General features: G+C 52.0%; 1 protein-coding gene across 1 annotated transcript; it reads right to left on the bottom strand.

Moving 5' to 3' along the window:
- Positions 1-7191: 7191 nt before the first annotated feature.
- TSSK6 (testis specific serine kinase 6) lies at positions 7192-8025 on the bottom strand. Its single transcript, XM_085320878.1, has one exon. The coding sequence runs from the start codon at positions 8023-8025 to the stop codon at positions 7192-7194; it is 834 nt and encodes a 277-aa protein (XP_085177004.1).
- Between the last annotated feature and the right edge of the window lie 7984 nt (positions 8026-16009).

Below are 16009 nucleotides of genomic sequence, written 5' to 3'. Positions count from 1 at the left end.
TACTGCTAACTGGGGTGGTTTCTCCCAGAGAGGCAGCTACCGGTATGCTTAGCGCATGGAAAAACTCTGCTGGTGAAGAGTTTCCCTGCAGAGCAGCGCTTGCCTCTGCTGAAACATCAGTTTCATACATACGAAGAGCCACTGCTTCAAGCACATAGTCTCTGCCCTACGCAGAAAAGCCACGTCCTTTCTTGCAGGAAAAAATTGGCAGCGGTGGTTGCTCATTCAGCAGCGATGGATCTTTCCATTCTTCTGCGCTCTCTGAAAGGAGAATGCAGCAGTTGAAGGATTTATATGAGTTTACAGCTGCTGTTAGTAACTCCTGTAAACTTGTACTTACCTGTGTTGGGGCAGGTTTGGATTGGCTGGCCTCAAAAATGAGCTGGCCATGCATTTGGAATGTGAAAGCCATGAGGAAGAAGCACTCCCACAAACTGATCTTTTCTAAGGAAACGTAAATCATTGTTTCATGTGTAGTTGTGTATGTCCACGGTAAACTAGGGCAATGATAGGATTGGGGTTGTGAGAGGGATATCAAACTTAATCCCAATGTACTGTCAGCTAGAACCAGTTCCACTCCTGTTCCCTTACCCGCACGGGCGAGCTGGCTATTTAGGCTCTTATTTAAAATATGAGCAAATTTTGAGTTAACTTTGATTATGATCAACTGTTGTAATTGCGTCCTGAAGGATTTTTAGAAACAGACTCCCTCTCTCCGTCATCCTAAACTCCTAAAGCATTGGCATCTGATTATGAAATAACTCCACAAAATTTTGAAGTATGAAGCACAGAAGTCTTTTACATGAGTGAAAATTTGCAGAACCTGAATATTTTAATCAATAATTCAGTGGATTTCCAAGGCTGCAACCTGCACTTCAGCCAAGGTAAGGACCTGTTTGCTGTATAACATTCTGCTTGTCATGGTCTTTAAACATTCGACAGAAACAAGTGGAGGGGGAATAGTTTTAACTGCACCCTGAAGTGAATATACTCCACCAGGAAAAACTTTTTTCCTGTGAGAGTGACAGAGCGCCGGAGCAGGCTGCCACAGGGGTTGTGGCGTCTCCTTCTCTGGAGATACTCAGGCTGCCTGGACGCAGCCCTGTCCAACATGCTGTAGGTGACCCTGCTGAGCAGGGGGCTGGACTAGGTGATCTCCAGAGGTGCCTTCCAGCCTCAGCCACCGTGTGGCCCTGCGTCGCCTGCCCCGCGCTTGGCGCCTGCCGGGCCCCCACGGGATCGGCCTGCTGGGCTGCTTTGGCCCTTCGTTGGCGTTCGCTGTGCTCGCAGGCGATCGCTGGCCGCGGAGGGGAGCGACGGCGGCTGCCGGCGGCAGGGATGCGCCGCTCTGACGCGGCGCGAAGCCCCGGGCGCTCGCAGGGCATCCTGCCGGGCCTGGCCGAGCCCAGCCGCCCCGGCCCCGCGGCCCCCCGACGTGGCGAGGGCGTCTGCTGCTCCTCTGGGGCCCGCGCAGAAGCGGGCGATGACGCTTTTTGCGGCAACGCGTGCTGGTTTCTTACTGGGCTGGCAACGTCCCGTCCGGTGCTTTGCAGTCCTTTCCCCACCGCGACACCGACGCTGGGGGGTCTCTGAGGCGTCGGGCGCCGCCTCCCGCTGCCGGCGCGTCGTGGCGGCTGCCCCGCCGCCTCCCGCTGCCGGCGCTCTCCGCAGCGCTGAAGCGGAGCACGTGTCTCGAGGGTAAAGCGGCAGTTACTCCTCTTAGGCTGTCCTCTTCCGCTTCCTGCTGCTGCACCTTGCTTTCAGCTGAGCGTACGCAAGATGTTTTGTTCTTCTCCTCGCCGAGAGCCGTTGTTAACGGAAGGTGCTTTGTTCCCTTTCACGCGAGCTCGCGAGAAGTATCGGTACCGCCAGCGTTGCCCAAAACTCCGGCAGAAGGCAAAAGTGAAGCCTGAGGCACGAGAAGCGCCTGCTGCTGTGGGCTCTTGGAGCTCGCTCCCTTTGCGGCAGCGAGAGAAGCCCACGGGACGCGGGGAGGCGGGGAGGCCCCGCCGGCTGGCGTCGCCGCGCGCCGTCCTCCGTGCTGCCCGCGGCCTGTAAGCGCGGAGGCTGTCGGAGCACGGAGTACGAGCACCGCGGTTTCGCGCGGTGGAGGGGAAAGGGGGGGACTCACTTGCACTTGACTGTCACCTGTAAGTAAAAAAATTAGATATTTGACCTTAGAAAGACCAGAAGTGTAATCTCCCGGTGCTGTAAGCAGTGGCGCTTGGCGCTTACGCTGGCTGTTGCCTGCGGGCGGGCTGCCGGGCCGAGGCCGCGGGATGCCCGGACGGCGCCGTGCAGCTCCAGCGGCAGGGCCGCGGGAGCAGCGCTGCCTGACCGGACGCGCCGCGAGCTCGAGGTAAACATTTAAATTTTACTGACAAGCTCAGAAGTTGTGGATGAGTTTCAGCTGCGTCTTCAGGCTCGTCTGTACAAATGGGGTGAAGAAACCCCTATCTAAAGGCAGCTGAGTGTCCTCTCCAGGTGCCGCCGCGCTTCGGGAAGGGCTCTCGCAGGGCCCGGCTCCGGGCAGGCTCCTCGGCGGCGGCAGAGCTCCCCGAGCCGCCTCCTTCGGCCCCGCCGCTCCAGCTCGCGGCTGGCGGCGCGCCTGCCGTCGGAGGCTGCTTCGCACCGATTGCTGGTGGTCTCCTGAGACGGCCTGTGACACATCATAAGAACGCCAAGAATAGCAGAGTTATTCCCTGGAAAAGCAAAGTTCCCACAGGCGAACGAGCTGGGAAAGTTGCTGCACTCCCTTTGCACGCGCCGGGCTCGCTCGCTCTGGTCCTCGCCCTTCCGCCGTTTCTTCCCCGCGCCTCTGCCGGCCCGCCCTCGCCCGCGCTCGCCACCTGGGGCCATCTCGGCGGGAGGGAGGGGGGCGGCCGCCGCCGGCACGGCAGCTCGAAGGCTCGCGGTGGCGAGAGCGGGGCCGTCACGGGTGGCGGGGGGCCCCGCGGGCTCCGGCCTTCCCGGCGTGCAATTGCGGCTCAGCCGCCGGGCGCGTTTATGTAAAATTTTCGTGTTTATACGTACGTTTTGGGGAAAATTCTTGAAAACTTGAACTCAGCTTAAGCGATGCGTTTTGATAATCTTTTTGTAACTGATAACTCAGTATAGTGGTACGCCTTATTTTTCCGGCCGTTCACTCTGAAGACTAGTGACGTTTTAGCTTCCGCCACAACAGCAATGAAGGCTGCACAGAGCTTGCCTCGGGGCGACCCCTGTACCTGCTGAGCCCTCCCTCGGGCCCATGATGCAGCTTTCCCGCTCCAGCAGGCTTCAGGCAAGCAGCAGCCAGCCGGGCAAGCCAGCGGCGGAGCTGCAGCTAAAGCCAAGCCAGCCGCGCTAGGTGCTCGAGCTGTATTTTTAATCAAGGTTTTAATGGAAGCGGCACAGCCGCTCCTCTCTGGAGAATGTACCGATACGATGGCGCTGAGCAGGGTACTGTAGTGGCAATAGCGTTGTCCAGGTGGGCCCCGAGAGCCTCCGAGGGCGGAAGCTGCCCCAGCTGGGTTCACAGGGCGCCCTGCGACGTGGCTGCCTTCCGGCCTGCTACACGTGGATGCTAAAAGCACCTACAAAATTTGGATCCCTTGTTCACCGCCGAGAAAACAAGCTCCAGCCGCCTGCGTGGTTAGTATAGTCCCTTTACCGACGCACGACATGAAGTGAGATTGAGCTGGAAGCGGCTGGAGAGGGAATTCAAATGCCTTTCCAGGCTTTCAAATATTGTGGAATTTATTATCGTTTCAAGACAGAGGCATGACTGATCAGGAGGCTGGAGGGCCGCGGAAGCTTTAACGCAAAATTAAATTCTCTTGGCTCGGGGTAAGCCACTTAGTCTCCTCTCTGTGACACAGGCAGAATAATATTTACTACTTGGTGCTAGCGTGAGGATTAATGTTTGCTAAGTGCTGTGAAAATGAAAATATTATTCACAGAAAACTTCTTGTCTGAAAGGAAAACTACGTGTAGAGAGAGCCTCCGGTCGCCTCTGCTGGCGCAAGCCTCCCCTCTGCTTCTGCCTCCTAGTGCAAGCAAGCGGCGGGGGACGCGGGCGGCGTTCGCCTCCTGCCACCCTCCCTACCGCATCCAGGAGGCGAGCGAGCGGGGCGAAGAGGGAGCTGGCTGAACGGGGAGACTCGTGTCAGCGCGCACCGCGTCTCCCTCCCTTCCGTTTGCGTGAAATCAAGACTATTCCAGGCAAGACGATGCTGAACTTAGACAAAAGAGCACTGGGAGGAAAGAAAACCACGCTCTAGTCTGCAAGAGGCCTTTGAGGTGATTCGCACTGCCTCAGATTAAACGGGGTAAAATTGCTACAAGATGCTTAAAAAAATATCTTGAGAAAATACTGAAACACCTACCAGGGAAGTTAAAAATCTAGGGAGGAAACAGGCCCAGGCAGGAAAGGATGAAAAGGTATTTCTTTATCCTCACGAGATGATGAAAAAAACCAGTGTCGGGACATGCGAGACTCAGGCCAGACGGTGACCGCGGGGGTCCCCGCAGCGCAGAGCGAGCTTGCCAGGGCTGGAGGACGGCTCAGCCTGTTCTCACCCCCTGTTGTGGGGGGGACGATGGAGCGTGATGGATCGTGCCTGGAAATGATCAGTTTTCAGCTGCGGTAGAAAGAGCAAACATTTGAAAGCCCCGGTGATGAGTGTCTCGTGCCTAGAGACATTACTCGTTGTTTATAAATTTAAGTTTTGTGGCCTAAAGCCGCAGGGTGAGAACTCTTATTTACCATTGTGTGTCGCTAGAGAGGCTCTTGCGTGCATAGCTTATCCAGCAATAACCTCCCTACTGGCATTTGGGATTCAATGTCGCTACCGATTTTGGGGCCAATAGGGCCACTCTGAGGTAAAACATTTATTTCCGAACAGCTGAGAAGACTTCTGTCAACAGGGCATTTATCTATTTTAATCTGCATTTGACTACGTGTCGTGTTGCTGTGTTTTTCCAAGTCCTGTAGCTTCCCCTAATCAAAATACCTTCGTACACGGCCACGAAAGGCGTGTGAGCAGAGCAGTTCTGCGCGCCGGCCACCTGCGGGAGCAGGGCTCTCTGCTTCCCCGGCCGGGCGCAGGGGGGCTTGCGGTCAGGCAGATTTGCCAAGAGAGACCCTCAGTATGTCGATCCTGGCCGTTTTGGTGCTCTTAACAATCTGGCAAAAGACTGGCATAAAGAAAATTATTGCTCTGTCTAGAAAGCAAACAGTTATTTTGTTTTTAATGACAACACTGCAATCTGAGATTAATCGCAGCAAATAGGAGCTCATTGAACTAATTTATATCCTCTACTGACACGCAGAGTTTTTGCAGCCGGGAGGATTTTCCCTCTTACAGGATTACAAACGCCTGCAAATGGAGATCGAACTGAAGCAGGGCCAACAACCGCCAAGGGGCTCCCGCCGATTCGGAAGCCTTTGGGGAGCCGTAAAGTGAAAGGCGGGCGAGCAGGCTTTCCGCTCGCCTGACGGGCGGCTCTTCGGCACCATCAGCGCCGGGTGACGGTCCTGTCGTCCGGCGCTCGTCCTCAGCTCGCTGCCCCGGCAGCCAGAGAGACGCCGCAAAGGGGAGGGCGCGGGGGCGGCCGCCGCGGACCGGGCCTCCGCGCGAGCAAGGGAGGCGGCCAGGGCGCCGCGAAGGCACCGGGGTCCGCGGGAGGGGCTCTCACCCGCACGACGGCGGGGCCTGGGGGGCGCGGGGTCGTGCGCGTCGCCGCAGGAAAAGCAGCCTTCCAGCCGTTCACCACCCCGAAATCTCAGCCTCCTCGCTTCCCGCATCCTGACGACTTCTCTCGCTCTCTTTTCCGCGCCCAGCACCCCCCTGACCCTTCCCAGGCCTGTTTGCCCAGCCGTGGGTGTTCCCAAGACACCCTTCCTAGCCGTTCCTCTGTCTCCCTTGGGCTTTGCTGCTGCTATGAAGTTTTATTTTTCAGCTGCACAGATGAGGGTGAACTAAATCTTCGTTCTGGGGCTGGCAAAATTCACTGTAGCCCACACGCTGAAAAGCTGTGGGCTGGCTCTGCTGCCACATCTTGTTCTACTTAAACCGCTGCTTTTAATAGATCTAAAGTGTTTGCTTTGCAGAAGATGTTTCCCTCTCTTCCAGCAGACCCACGTACGCTGATTTGCTCGCTGAAGACGTAGCCGGGCTGTGGGTGCTGCTGCCAGTGCTGTGCTGCGTGAGCTCGCATGGCACTACCACCACGCGGATTAGTGGACCACCCAGCCGGAAATTTTCTGTTTGACTTCGGTTTCAGGGGAAGCGGCTTGGAACCCGCTGAAAGGCAATTTGAAATGTCTCACGAAAGCACATTTCAGACGCCAGCTCCTATCTTTAAATAGCCATTTGCAAGTGGGGCTTGACAGTACGGATCTGTAGCAGATTTTTGGGGGTTGCATTCTGAGTAATTTGTGACTTTGTATGTTGGACCTGGAAGGCGTGTGTTAGCAAAGCAGCTCTCCTTTACTTTTACATCTTTCCCATTTCAGTGCTCTCCACGGCCGGTAGCGCTTCCTTGCCATCAAGAATCTCTCGGCTGGGATTTGAAATGCTGTGAAGCGCTTGACCACTTCCCCTCCCCACGCCCCGCTTTCACCTTGGCTTGGATACAGTTTGGTGACCAACAGGGTGGTAGGCAAGCGGAGAACCGGGTAAGGCTGTTTTTTTCTCTTGGCACTGCCCTGAGTGTCCGGTGACCCCTATTTGGCTAGCAGAGAGAGGGTGGGGAGAAGCAGCCACCTGGGAATTTCAGCATTTATTGGGTCCATGAGGGAGTCTGCAGCGCACGGGCTGTCCTGCTGTCCGTCCCACCTCGCCAGCTGCACTGCCCGTGCTGGGCTCTGTGCTAAAGCTCAAACTGGCCTGATGGGCTGCAGGAACCAACCTCCCGCTCTGGAAGTCCCTTTTGCTCAGCAGCCCCATTCTCTGCTCGTGCCATCAGCCCAACACGGTCACTATGCCTCGAAACCTAACCCGCAGCAGGCTCGCCTGGCTCCTTCACAAACAGGCCTGACCTTCCTCGGACAGCACGTGGTCTTGCCAAGGCTTGAAGTTCAGTCAGCTCCAGATACAGGCCCTCAAGGCTCAAAATGCTCAATAAACTGCTAACGTGCTTTTCTTCTATAGTATTGGTTGCACCAAAATGTTACTCTCCCAGGAGCTCCCGGGAGGGCTTCCTCGTTCAGATGTCCCCCTTCAGCCAGCTGTTCTTGGCCACCTGCCCCACGCCGGGCCGGGAGGCCGGGCTGAACTGCAGCAGCTGGGCGATGAGGGCTCGGCAGGGCTCCGGCAGCGGGGGCAGCCCCTCCGGGTACAGCACTCCTTTCTTCTGGCGCCGGGGCATGCTGTGGATGTGGGTGTCGTCAAAAGGCATGCAGCCCGTCACCATCACGTAGAGCACCACCCCCAGGCTCCACATGTCGTACTTCTTGGCGTCGTAGGGGATGCCCAGCAGCACTTCTGGGGAAGCATATGCTGCTGACCCACAGTACGTGGTGCTCAGGTCTGGGTAGCCGTTGGCCTCCTTGCTAAAGCCAAAATCAGTGAGCTTGGCCCGGCGGCCGTCAGCTGTGAGCAGCACGTTCTCGCACTTGAGATCTCGGTGCACCAAGTTGCGGTCGTGCAGGTAGCGCACAGCCCCCACGATCTGCGCAAAGATGTCCCGGGCTTCGGGGACGCAGGGCAGCTTGCCCAGCTGCTGCACCAGCTGGAGCAGGTCGGTGGAAGCCGCCTCCATCACAATGTAGAGCTTCCCATTGCAGACCTCGATGAGCTCGAAGACGCGCACGATGTTGGGGTGCCGGATCATCCGCAGGATGGAGAGCTCACGAGGCAGAAACTTGTGCACAAAGTCTGAGGGGGCTCGGCGCCGGTCCACCACCTTGATGGCTAGGGGCCCCTTGTACTTGTTGGAGGTGGCTGCCTTCACTTTGGAGTAGCTGCCCTCCCCTAACGTTTGACCCAGCCTGTAGCCAAGTTCGTGAAGCAGCTTCTCGCCTGCAGTAATTTTGGACATGTTGCATGATCCGGATGGGCCTAGCTGAAGCTGATGTTTTGCTCCAGGGTTTGACAGCTTTAACCCATGGTGCGCGGCCCTGCTGCCCTTCACCCCCCCCCCCCCACGGCCTCGCTGGTGGTGGCAGGGCCACCGGGGCTCCAGGTATTGTGACGGGGTGGAGCGTCGCGCGGCGGCGCCTTTGTGAGCTGCCCCGGGCGGCTGGCGGGGCCCAGGCGTGCCCACGCGGACGCAAGGGGACGAGCCCCCGGCGAGTGGCTTCAGGGCTTTCTACCTCGTCCTTCTGTTCCCCTGAGTTTTCAGAATAGGGCTCTTCTGATGCACAGAGTTTAAATGTGAGTGTTCTGGGAGGCGTAATCCGTATGGGGGCCAATACCTGTTTTCTGCAGTTTTATTAAAATCAGAACTACACAAAGTGGTGCAAAAGAGTGACTTCTGTTGTCCTTAATTACAAATCGCTCTAGCTGGCTGGCAGTAAACACTTATTTTTTGATTATGATGGTGCAAGAAGCTGTTTTTCTAGCGAGGCTTTCTGAGTCTGTGTGGTGTCCACAGGGAACTTTTAATTTATCTTTCAGAAAGAACGCTTTTCTACTTTCTTGAACTTGGAATTGCAATCCCTCTATTTTTATCAACGTAATAATTTAGAGTCTATGGAGAAGAACTGTGATCAGAGACACTTCAGAGAGCATCTGTAGTTCAGGCTTTATGTGTTTTGAGTCAGTTATAGTTGCTCTAAGGTGACAATTCAATTGTGCACAGTGTATTTTTGGTAAAATCTTGCTAACATCATAAATACTAGTACTTCTCTAGTTTTGATCTTTGCTTTTGAACTTGTCTGCAGAGGCTAAATAGCAACTGTGAGCTTCCTGGCTGCATTCTCAGGGCACAAGTAATATTGCTAGCACACAGAATGGAGAGCTTTTTTGTTTAATGGTTTAAAAATTAGACGTACAGATAAACTTGAGAATTTGCCCCCATAAAAATCAACAGATGTTGGTGAGCAGACAGCGGACGTAGACAGTGGCACCAACTTCTTGCTTATCGGACAGGGCAAAGTCAGAGATCACCTGAGGCTGGGGCTGCAGCACACTGGGGAAAAGCCCTCTCCGGCTGCACCCGGCGGGACCGGCCCAGCAGCTGGGACCCTCGCGACCGCAGAGCATCCCACACGGGCCCTGCTGGATTGCAGACCAGCAATTGGCTCTTTCTTCTGCAGGCTGCATCTTCGAGTCTCCAGAACAGTTGCTTCTGGTTTGTTTTGGTGGTGTTTTTTTTAAGCTGCTCAAGGATTTTGCTCTCTGTGGAGCCTGCATTTCCTTCCTAACTGCAAAAAGGAGCCTAGAACCACAAAGCTTCTGTGTTTCTAAATACAACAACAAACACACTCTATTTTTAACCTTTTGAATATATGTTTCATTTGGCAAATCACTTCTAAAGAAGAATAAGGCTCAATCAAAGACTGAAGCAAATGTCTCCCATGAGTCCATCTGGTCAGTGTTTCGAAGATACTTGAAGAAATTAAATTATTTTAAAAGTGCAAATTCCTGTGCTACAAGGGTGCTTTGCTTTGGCTCCTAAGGGCAAGTAATCATCATGCTCAGTTTTCTCAGTAGTTGCAGGCCTAAACTGAACCATTTGTTCCACTTCAAACGCTTTTTCTTCTCTAAGCACAGGAAAGTGGGAAGTACAGGATTCACCGAGCTGTGGAAGTGCAGCTGGGTTTCAGGCATGTTGTCAAAAGGTGCCACAAGCAGCATGTATGTTGCGTGATGGAGCACAGGGGCTGCTCTGAGGACCAACCTTGGTCCATCCCAAGGAATGACCTTGCTCCATTCCTATCTCTTTGGAAGAAAACAGCCCCTGTCTGGTTGCAGGGGCTTTGCCTGCAACTGATGTCTGGTTGCAGGGGCTTTGCCCGCAACTGATGTCTGCCTGCAGGTTTAGTGGAGGAAATCCTGCATGTATCCGAAGTGCTAAAAGTGGTCAGGGCAACAGTCCCTTTCTGCTTAGCCCATCAAATAAACAGACCTAGAATTCTTACTTCTGGAGCAGTTTGGTCATCAATGTCTGTCCAGAAGGAAATTTGTCCAGCCTCCTTGTTTCATGGAAAAATGTGGAGTTTGGGACAGGAGAGATGGAGATGTAGAAGAAACAATGGCTCAGCTACCGAAGCTCACAATTAGAAAAGGGAAAGAAAAGCAAAGAATCCATTTCCTGGAATTTCCATTCAGAAAGAACTGTGTTTGGACCCTGTGCCAGAAGCATAGTTATTTAAACACAAAAAATGCAGCCTAGCAATCAGGAGGCCAGATGTAGAAAGCCATTTTGCTGGATACGTATGATACCCAGCACTTACGTTTAGCCTGTGAATCATAATCACAGCAATTTCAGCAGAGGTTTGAGCTGTGCTTTCCTTAAGAGCTGGGAAGTCTTAGGTGACTAAGCATAACTGAAAAGAGATAGACATTTTCATAAGGGAAAATGCTTAGACCAGGATTCCCTTCTTACAACCAGAATGCCTCAGGAAAATGTAGTTGTCACATATTCTGACAGATAGGATGACGTATGTGTACCTATAGGGGTTTGGCCGATGCGCAGAGTATCTTTCAAAATAGTAACTGGAGTTCAAGTTACAGACATGTTCCCAGAGCCTACAGGTAAAATCCTCATTTGTGGGGAACCTCTTTGAAGCCCCTAAGATAACATAATCAGGAGAGATATTTGTCCAAAGAGCAGTGGAAAACATGAAGTAGTGACTACAAACAATGTTGAAAAGGTAAGGAATAACTTCACGGCGTCTTGTGTTTCTAGTAACTCTCCATCTGCTCAAGTGAACTTGTAAATGCAGGTTTTCAGCAAAGTTGGCTAAGGTAGACAAATTCAGGCTCAGAAATGATTCAGTAAGACCTCCTGTAAATCCAGAAAAAGCACTGTGCAATCAGATGCATAACTATTGTGGGGACCAAAAGGCTTGTGCAGTAGCTCAAAGGTGACAGGAGAGAAAGCCCAAGCGAAAAAGGGGAGGCAGCAGGTATTTTAGTGAGTGTTGCCCCTCCTGTACAGTCCAGGCTGAACTGATGTGAGCTGGGTCTGCTTACAATGATACGTATTATTGTGCGTCTCTGTTCTCAGCCTGCTCCTAACCCACAGGGTGCAGCACAGCGTGGGACTTCTGGAAAAGCCCTAAAGATAGCACAGGGAACCTCATAAGGTTAGGTGAAGAAAGATACCTGAGCTYGTCTTTTTGTGCTGTGCTTAGACTGCATAGAAATAGATTTTTGTCTTGTTAGCTGTTGGCTCTAGGTTTATTGGCATAAAAATGTACCAGAAATCTCTTTTGCTTCCAATTCCTCTACCTCAGGTACTGCAATCTGTAGTATAAATATTTAGCTTACACTAGCACTTTTTAGTAYTCAGTACTAATATAGAAAAGGAAGCTGAGCTTCTGAGTTTTCTTGCACCTTTTTTTGCATCACAACCGTGTTTGTAGAACTGACTTGTTCATCTGATGTTGTAAATAATTAAAAAATCAGGCAAGAATTACTGGTTTATTAGATCTGGAATGTGAGCAGGAGGTGTTGGTCTGAAGAGGTAAAAACTGTTGGGGCCTACCATGAGGCTTTTTTTTTCCTTTTTTTTTTTTTTTTTTTTTTTTTTTGTTTTCAGGACCTGGAAGTGTGGTCACGTGTCAGCTTAAATGTTGCTCTAACGAAAGATTGATAATTCATGAAGGACTGTGAAGTGCAGAGACACCAAAGAGCTACCACGTACCCCAGAAAAAATGTGCCTGTTTCAAAGTCAGCACAAGCTAATTTACCTTGCTGGGTAAGTTAGCTTCAGTGCTAACTTCCCCATCTCCATGGGGTACACTGCTTACCAGAGGCCAGCGAGTTTCTACCAAAGCCAGAAGGAGTTTGGAATTACCCTTGTCTTGRGTACACTGCAATTACATAGTTTGGTGTTCCCTGTGAGGTAACCTACCTTAGTGAGAAGCTAATGCACATGAACAGAGTCATATCTCCAATCATCTGCCTTCCACACAACAACCTTTGACCAGAGAAGAGCAAACAGGCCCTAAGATGCAACAAAAGTTGAAAGAGAATTTTTTTTTCTTTCTGTGTCATTCTCCGTTTTCTTTTCACTAATGATTAGGTTTACCCTTGCAGGAAAGTCCTGCGCTGCAGCTGGGAAATCACCAGTCTGCTAGGCTGAGTATTTGGATTAATCAAACATGTCTGYGCTTTGTGTTTTTCTGTGCCTACTCTCTTGCCAAATCTCAGACAGGCAGCCCTATGGCAGTTTAATTACTGGACGGATATACCAGCTGTTATTCAGTATGGCAAATGATTGAGGTAACAAGATGGCCATTAGAGCATATATGCTTCAGAAAAATTTCCCACTCCTCTGTGATCTCGCCATTTCTGAAGTCTCTGATCCTGTGATCTGACTCATCTGGGTAGGACTGTGGGGAGTCCCACTGAAACTGGGCAAAGGGGTTGGGTGCCCACATGACCTCAGACTGCCTGTCACGGATCTCATGACAGGATGACGTCACGGGGTCAGGGACTTCCCGCGTGAGTGAACACTGTGGAGTGTAACGTGGGTCCTGCTGGCACAGATGTACCAAAATGTAACTCCAGTTAATGCAGATGGTCTAGAAGCCAAAACAAACTGTAGTTTTATATCTTAAGCCATGAGGCTGTAAGTTACAGTGTGTAGAACAACCTCTGTATATGCACGGAGCCCTTGAGATTTCTTTAAATACCTCATTTTCCAGACAAAGGGAGATATTTTGCCCAGGGTTGTAACTTTCAGAGCCAGCCAGGTGATTCCTAGGCACCTAGGCACCTAATTCTATGATTAGACCTTACAGCTTAGTGCCCTATGAACGTGGGGGTGAACAAACAGCTGCATCAGAAGTAAGAATACCTAAAGTTAGTATTTTTGCTTGAGCATATAACTCATTATAGTTAGTGCAAAGGGTCACCACAGTTATTTTTCTTAGCAGATACTGAGATAACCAGGATCGTCTTGCCAGCAAAGGGTAAACACACCACTTTAAACAGAAGTTTTCCATGTTTTCCCCTGTATTTATATTTTTTTTTCCACGGAGAACACTGGGCTGAAAAGAAACCTGCTGGTTGTAGCCCTCACTATTTTCCATCCATCTGAAATGTTGCAGTGAGTCCACGCAGATGCTGAAGACTGGTGAAAATTTTGCAGGCATCTAGTACCTTGGAGCTGTATTACACTTTCTAGTTATTATCAAAGGAAATAAACAAAGCTGAGGTTAGCTTTTAACAGGTACAGACACCTACTAAACAGTAAAGGATGTTACTCTATTGGCAAATGCTGTCATTCTTTCAGAGATATTTGCCCCATGCTTGCCAAGTGCTATTCAATGAGCTACTTGAAAGTAATTGATCTCTGGCCTGTGTGATGTCTGAGCAGTTAGGAAATGGGGCAGATCCCATGAAAAGCACATACAATCCAAGCTGCCTCAAGAACTGAATTACTGTCGTTGCCCTAGATCCTTTTCTGCAAATCAAACCTGTGTGAGGTTATTTTAAGCACTGGCATTAAATGGAGCCAGAAAGTTGAAGGAACAGAAGCAAAAGCATCTGAGTGCAAAGCGTTGTCTCTGAATGTTTTATGAAAGGGGTGTGTGTGCGCACGGCTGCAGCCTGAGGCGAGCCATGGTACAGAAGGTCTTAGCTCCCTACTGGCAGCAGCAGCGGTGCTGCCAACAGAGAAAAGAGAGTTGCAGGTAGGTAAAAAATCGTACTCAGTAATGTGCTGTATTTCATTTTCCTTTCTTTTCAAGGATTGGTGTTTGTTTAAAATACCAGCTTCCAGCTTCATTTTGCTTCATTTTTTTTTCCTTTGTCAGATAAGGAGATCTGGGATCTCACATTCCTGGTGTTCAGAAGCTGATGAGATCCGCACAGCTTTTTGCCATTAGGTCTTGCCCTTAGCCTCTTGTTTGAACAGCAGTGAAGCTAACTGTGGGACTAGTAAGGGGTGTCCTGGAAATTCAGCGGGATGAGAGCACATGAAACAGAAAACTCCATAGATGTTCATTTGATTAACCAAGATTGTTCAGAAACCAAAAAGAAGCCTGAGCCCAGCATTCCTTGTGTGCCAGAAACATCTATTCAGGTAAACGAGAATTTGAAGTGTGTGAGGGATATAAAAGGAGACTAAGCGGTCAGAGGGACCTGGCGGTAGGCCACAGCACCACCCCTTGGGCAGCTTGTGAGTGTCTCAGTAGGTGCCAAAGGAGATGAAGGATGGAAAGAGATAATGGGCTGGTCTGCAAACATACTTTTGCAGCTGGCATCACCAGGCTTCACCTGCCAAGAATCTCAGGCCTGAAGGCAATAAACAAGAGTGGCGTGGGAGATCAAAGGAACTATGCAGGCTTTAGCAGGCTGGTGGCCCAGGGACTGGGAGGAGTCCTCTGGCAGGTTGGTGATTCGGAGGCTTTGCAGCTATAGCCCGTTCTGAAAGACTGAGGAAGACGAGTGACATCTGATGCTGTTCACCCTTGAGGTAAGTGGCAAGTCAGGCTGGGCTCCACAGAGCTAGGGAAAACCAGCTGCATAAAGAGGCAAGCTTTTCCTTTTCTGTGCTGGAAAGTCTGCTGGAAGGGAGAGGCACGGCTGGGAAGAGCTGGAGCAGTGAGCAGGCCCAGCCTTGCRAGCACCCACACCCCCTTCCTTGCTGGAGGTGGTGATCTTGGTATTTCTTCCTTCAGGAGGCTCTTTCCCACCACCTCCCTTCCGGATGCTGGGAAGCTTTTTCTTCCTTGGCTAGCGTGCAGATGCTTGGCCTGGCCTTTAAGTGACTGATTCCTGCCCATTTAGCAGGAAGATCCTCCAAATGTCCTTAGGAGGCAAGGGGAAGAACTGTGTGGTGGTGACAGAGCTGAGTTGAGGGGGCCACAGAGCTATTCTCTGCCACAAGCTCAAATAACACAGCAATCTGCTGTACAAATCCCAGCACAAAAGTAGGATTTATGAAAGCAGAGTCATGGGATTCTGACTTGGAGCCTCCAAAATGGTGCTTGGTGCAATTAGTGGGTGGTTGTGAAAACCTTGGAGTAAATGAAGTGCTGTCAGTCCAATGGGAAGTCACTGAAGGGAGTGGCAGAGTGTGCCAGGCCCTGACTTCCAGTCCCACAGCCTGTGTCTGTCAATCTTGGACAAACTTTGGATCGACTTGCTTATTAACTTGTTTACTTCTGAGCAGTATGCTGCGGTGGGAGCAATGTTTTTTATTTCCTCCTCCTCTGAGCACTCTGACAAGCATCTGAGTCCTGCTCTTCCTGAGGACGGGGACAGGGCCTAGCAGGCCTGCCAAGATGTCCTGTCACGGCTGTGCAGCCAGCAGAAAAGGTGTGAACAGGAAGGGGGGGGGGCTCCGCACTGCACATCTTCCAGCAGAGCAGAGGTGAGGTCCAAGGAGGTTTCCAGYAATACAGCCAGGATTACAGGACAGGGGCCAAATGCCACTGGCTCCCTCTAAGGGCCTTGCAGGAGTAAGAGGCTTGTTCTTCTCTAGTGTAGAGGCAAGGCAGCAGGGCTGAGGGGCTTTCAGAGGTGCCTGCAAGCAGCTCCTGGAGCAGGCGGGGATGGGCGAGGGGGTCCCACCGCCCTGAGGCGCTTGGCCCCCTCGGCGGCTCCAGGGCTGCCCAAACCAGACCCTGTTTAGCCGTGGGACCTGGCTGCCTGCACCTTGCCTCCCCCCCGGCACGCCGTGCGCCCCGGCGGTGCCCTGGCTCTCAGTGCATCCTTCCCAAGGCCCYTTTGCCGCTCCTCAGCCGGACGCAGAGGCAGCCCGCAGCCGGGCTGTCGAACTAGAGCGGGCTTCAGGTAAGACCCTTGAAATTCGCGAAGACAGAGCCCCCTCGGCCCGGTTTGGGAACAGACACGCACGGAGAGACACCAGTGAAGACGGGCGGCCGCCGGAGCAGGCGGCG

Source organism: Rhea americana, unplaced genomic scaffold, assembly GCF_003343005.1.
Source record: "Rhea americana isolate MKP2758 unplaced genomic scaffold, rheAme1 scaffold_12, whole genome shotgun sequence".
Lineage (NCBI taxonomy): Eukaryota > Metazoa > Chordata > Aves > Rheiformes > Rheidae > Rhea > Rhea americana.
This window is presented reverse-complemented; position numbering and strand designations above follow the sequence as displayed.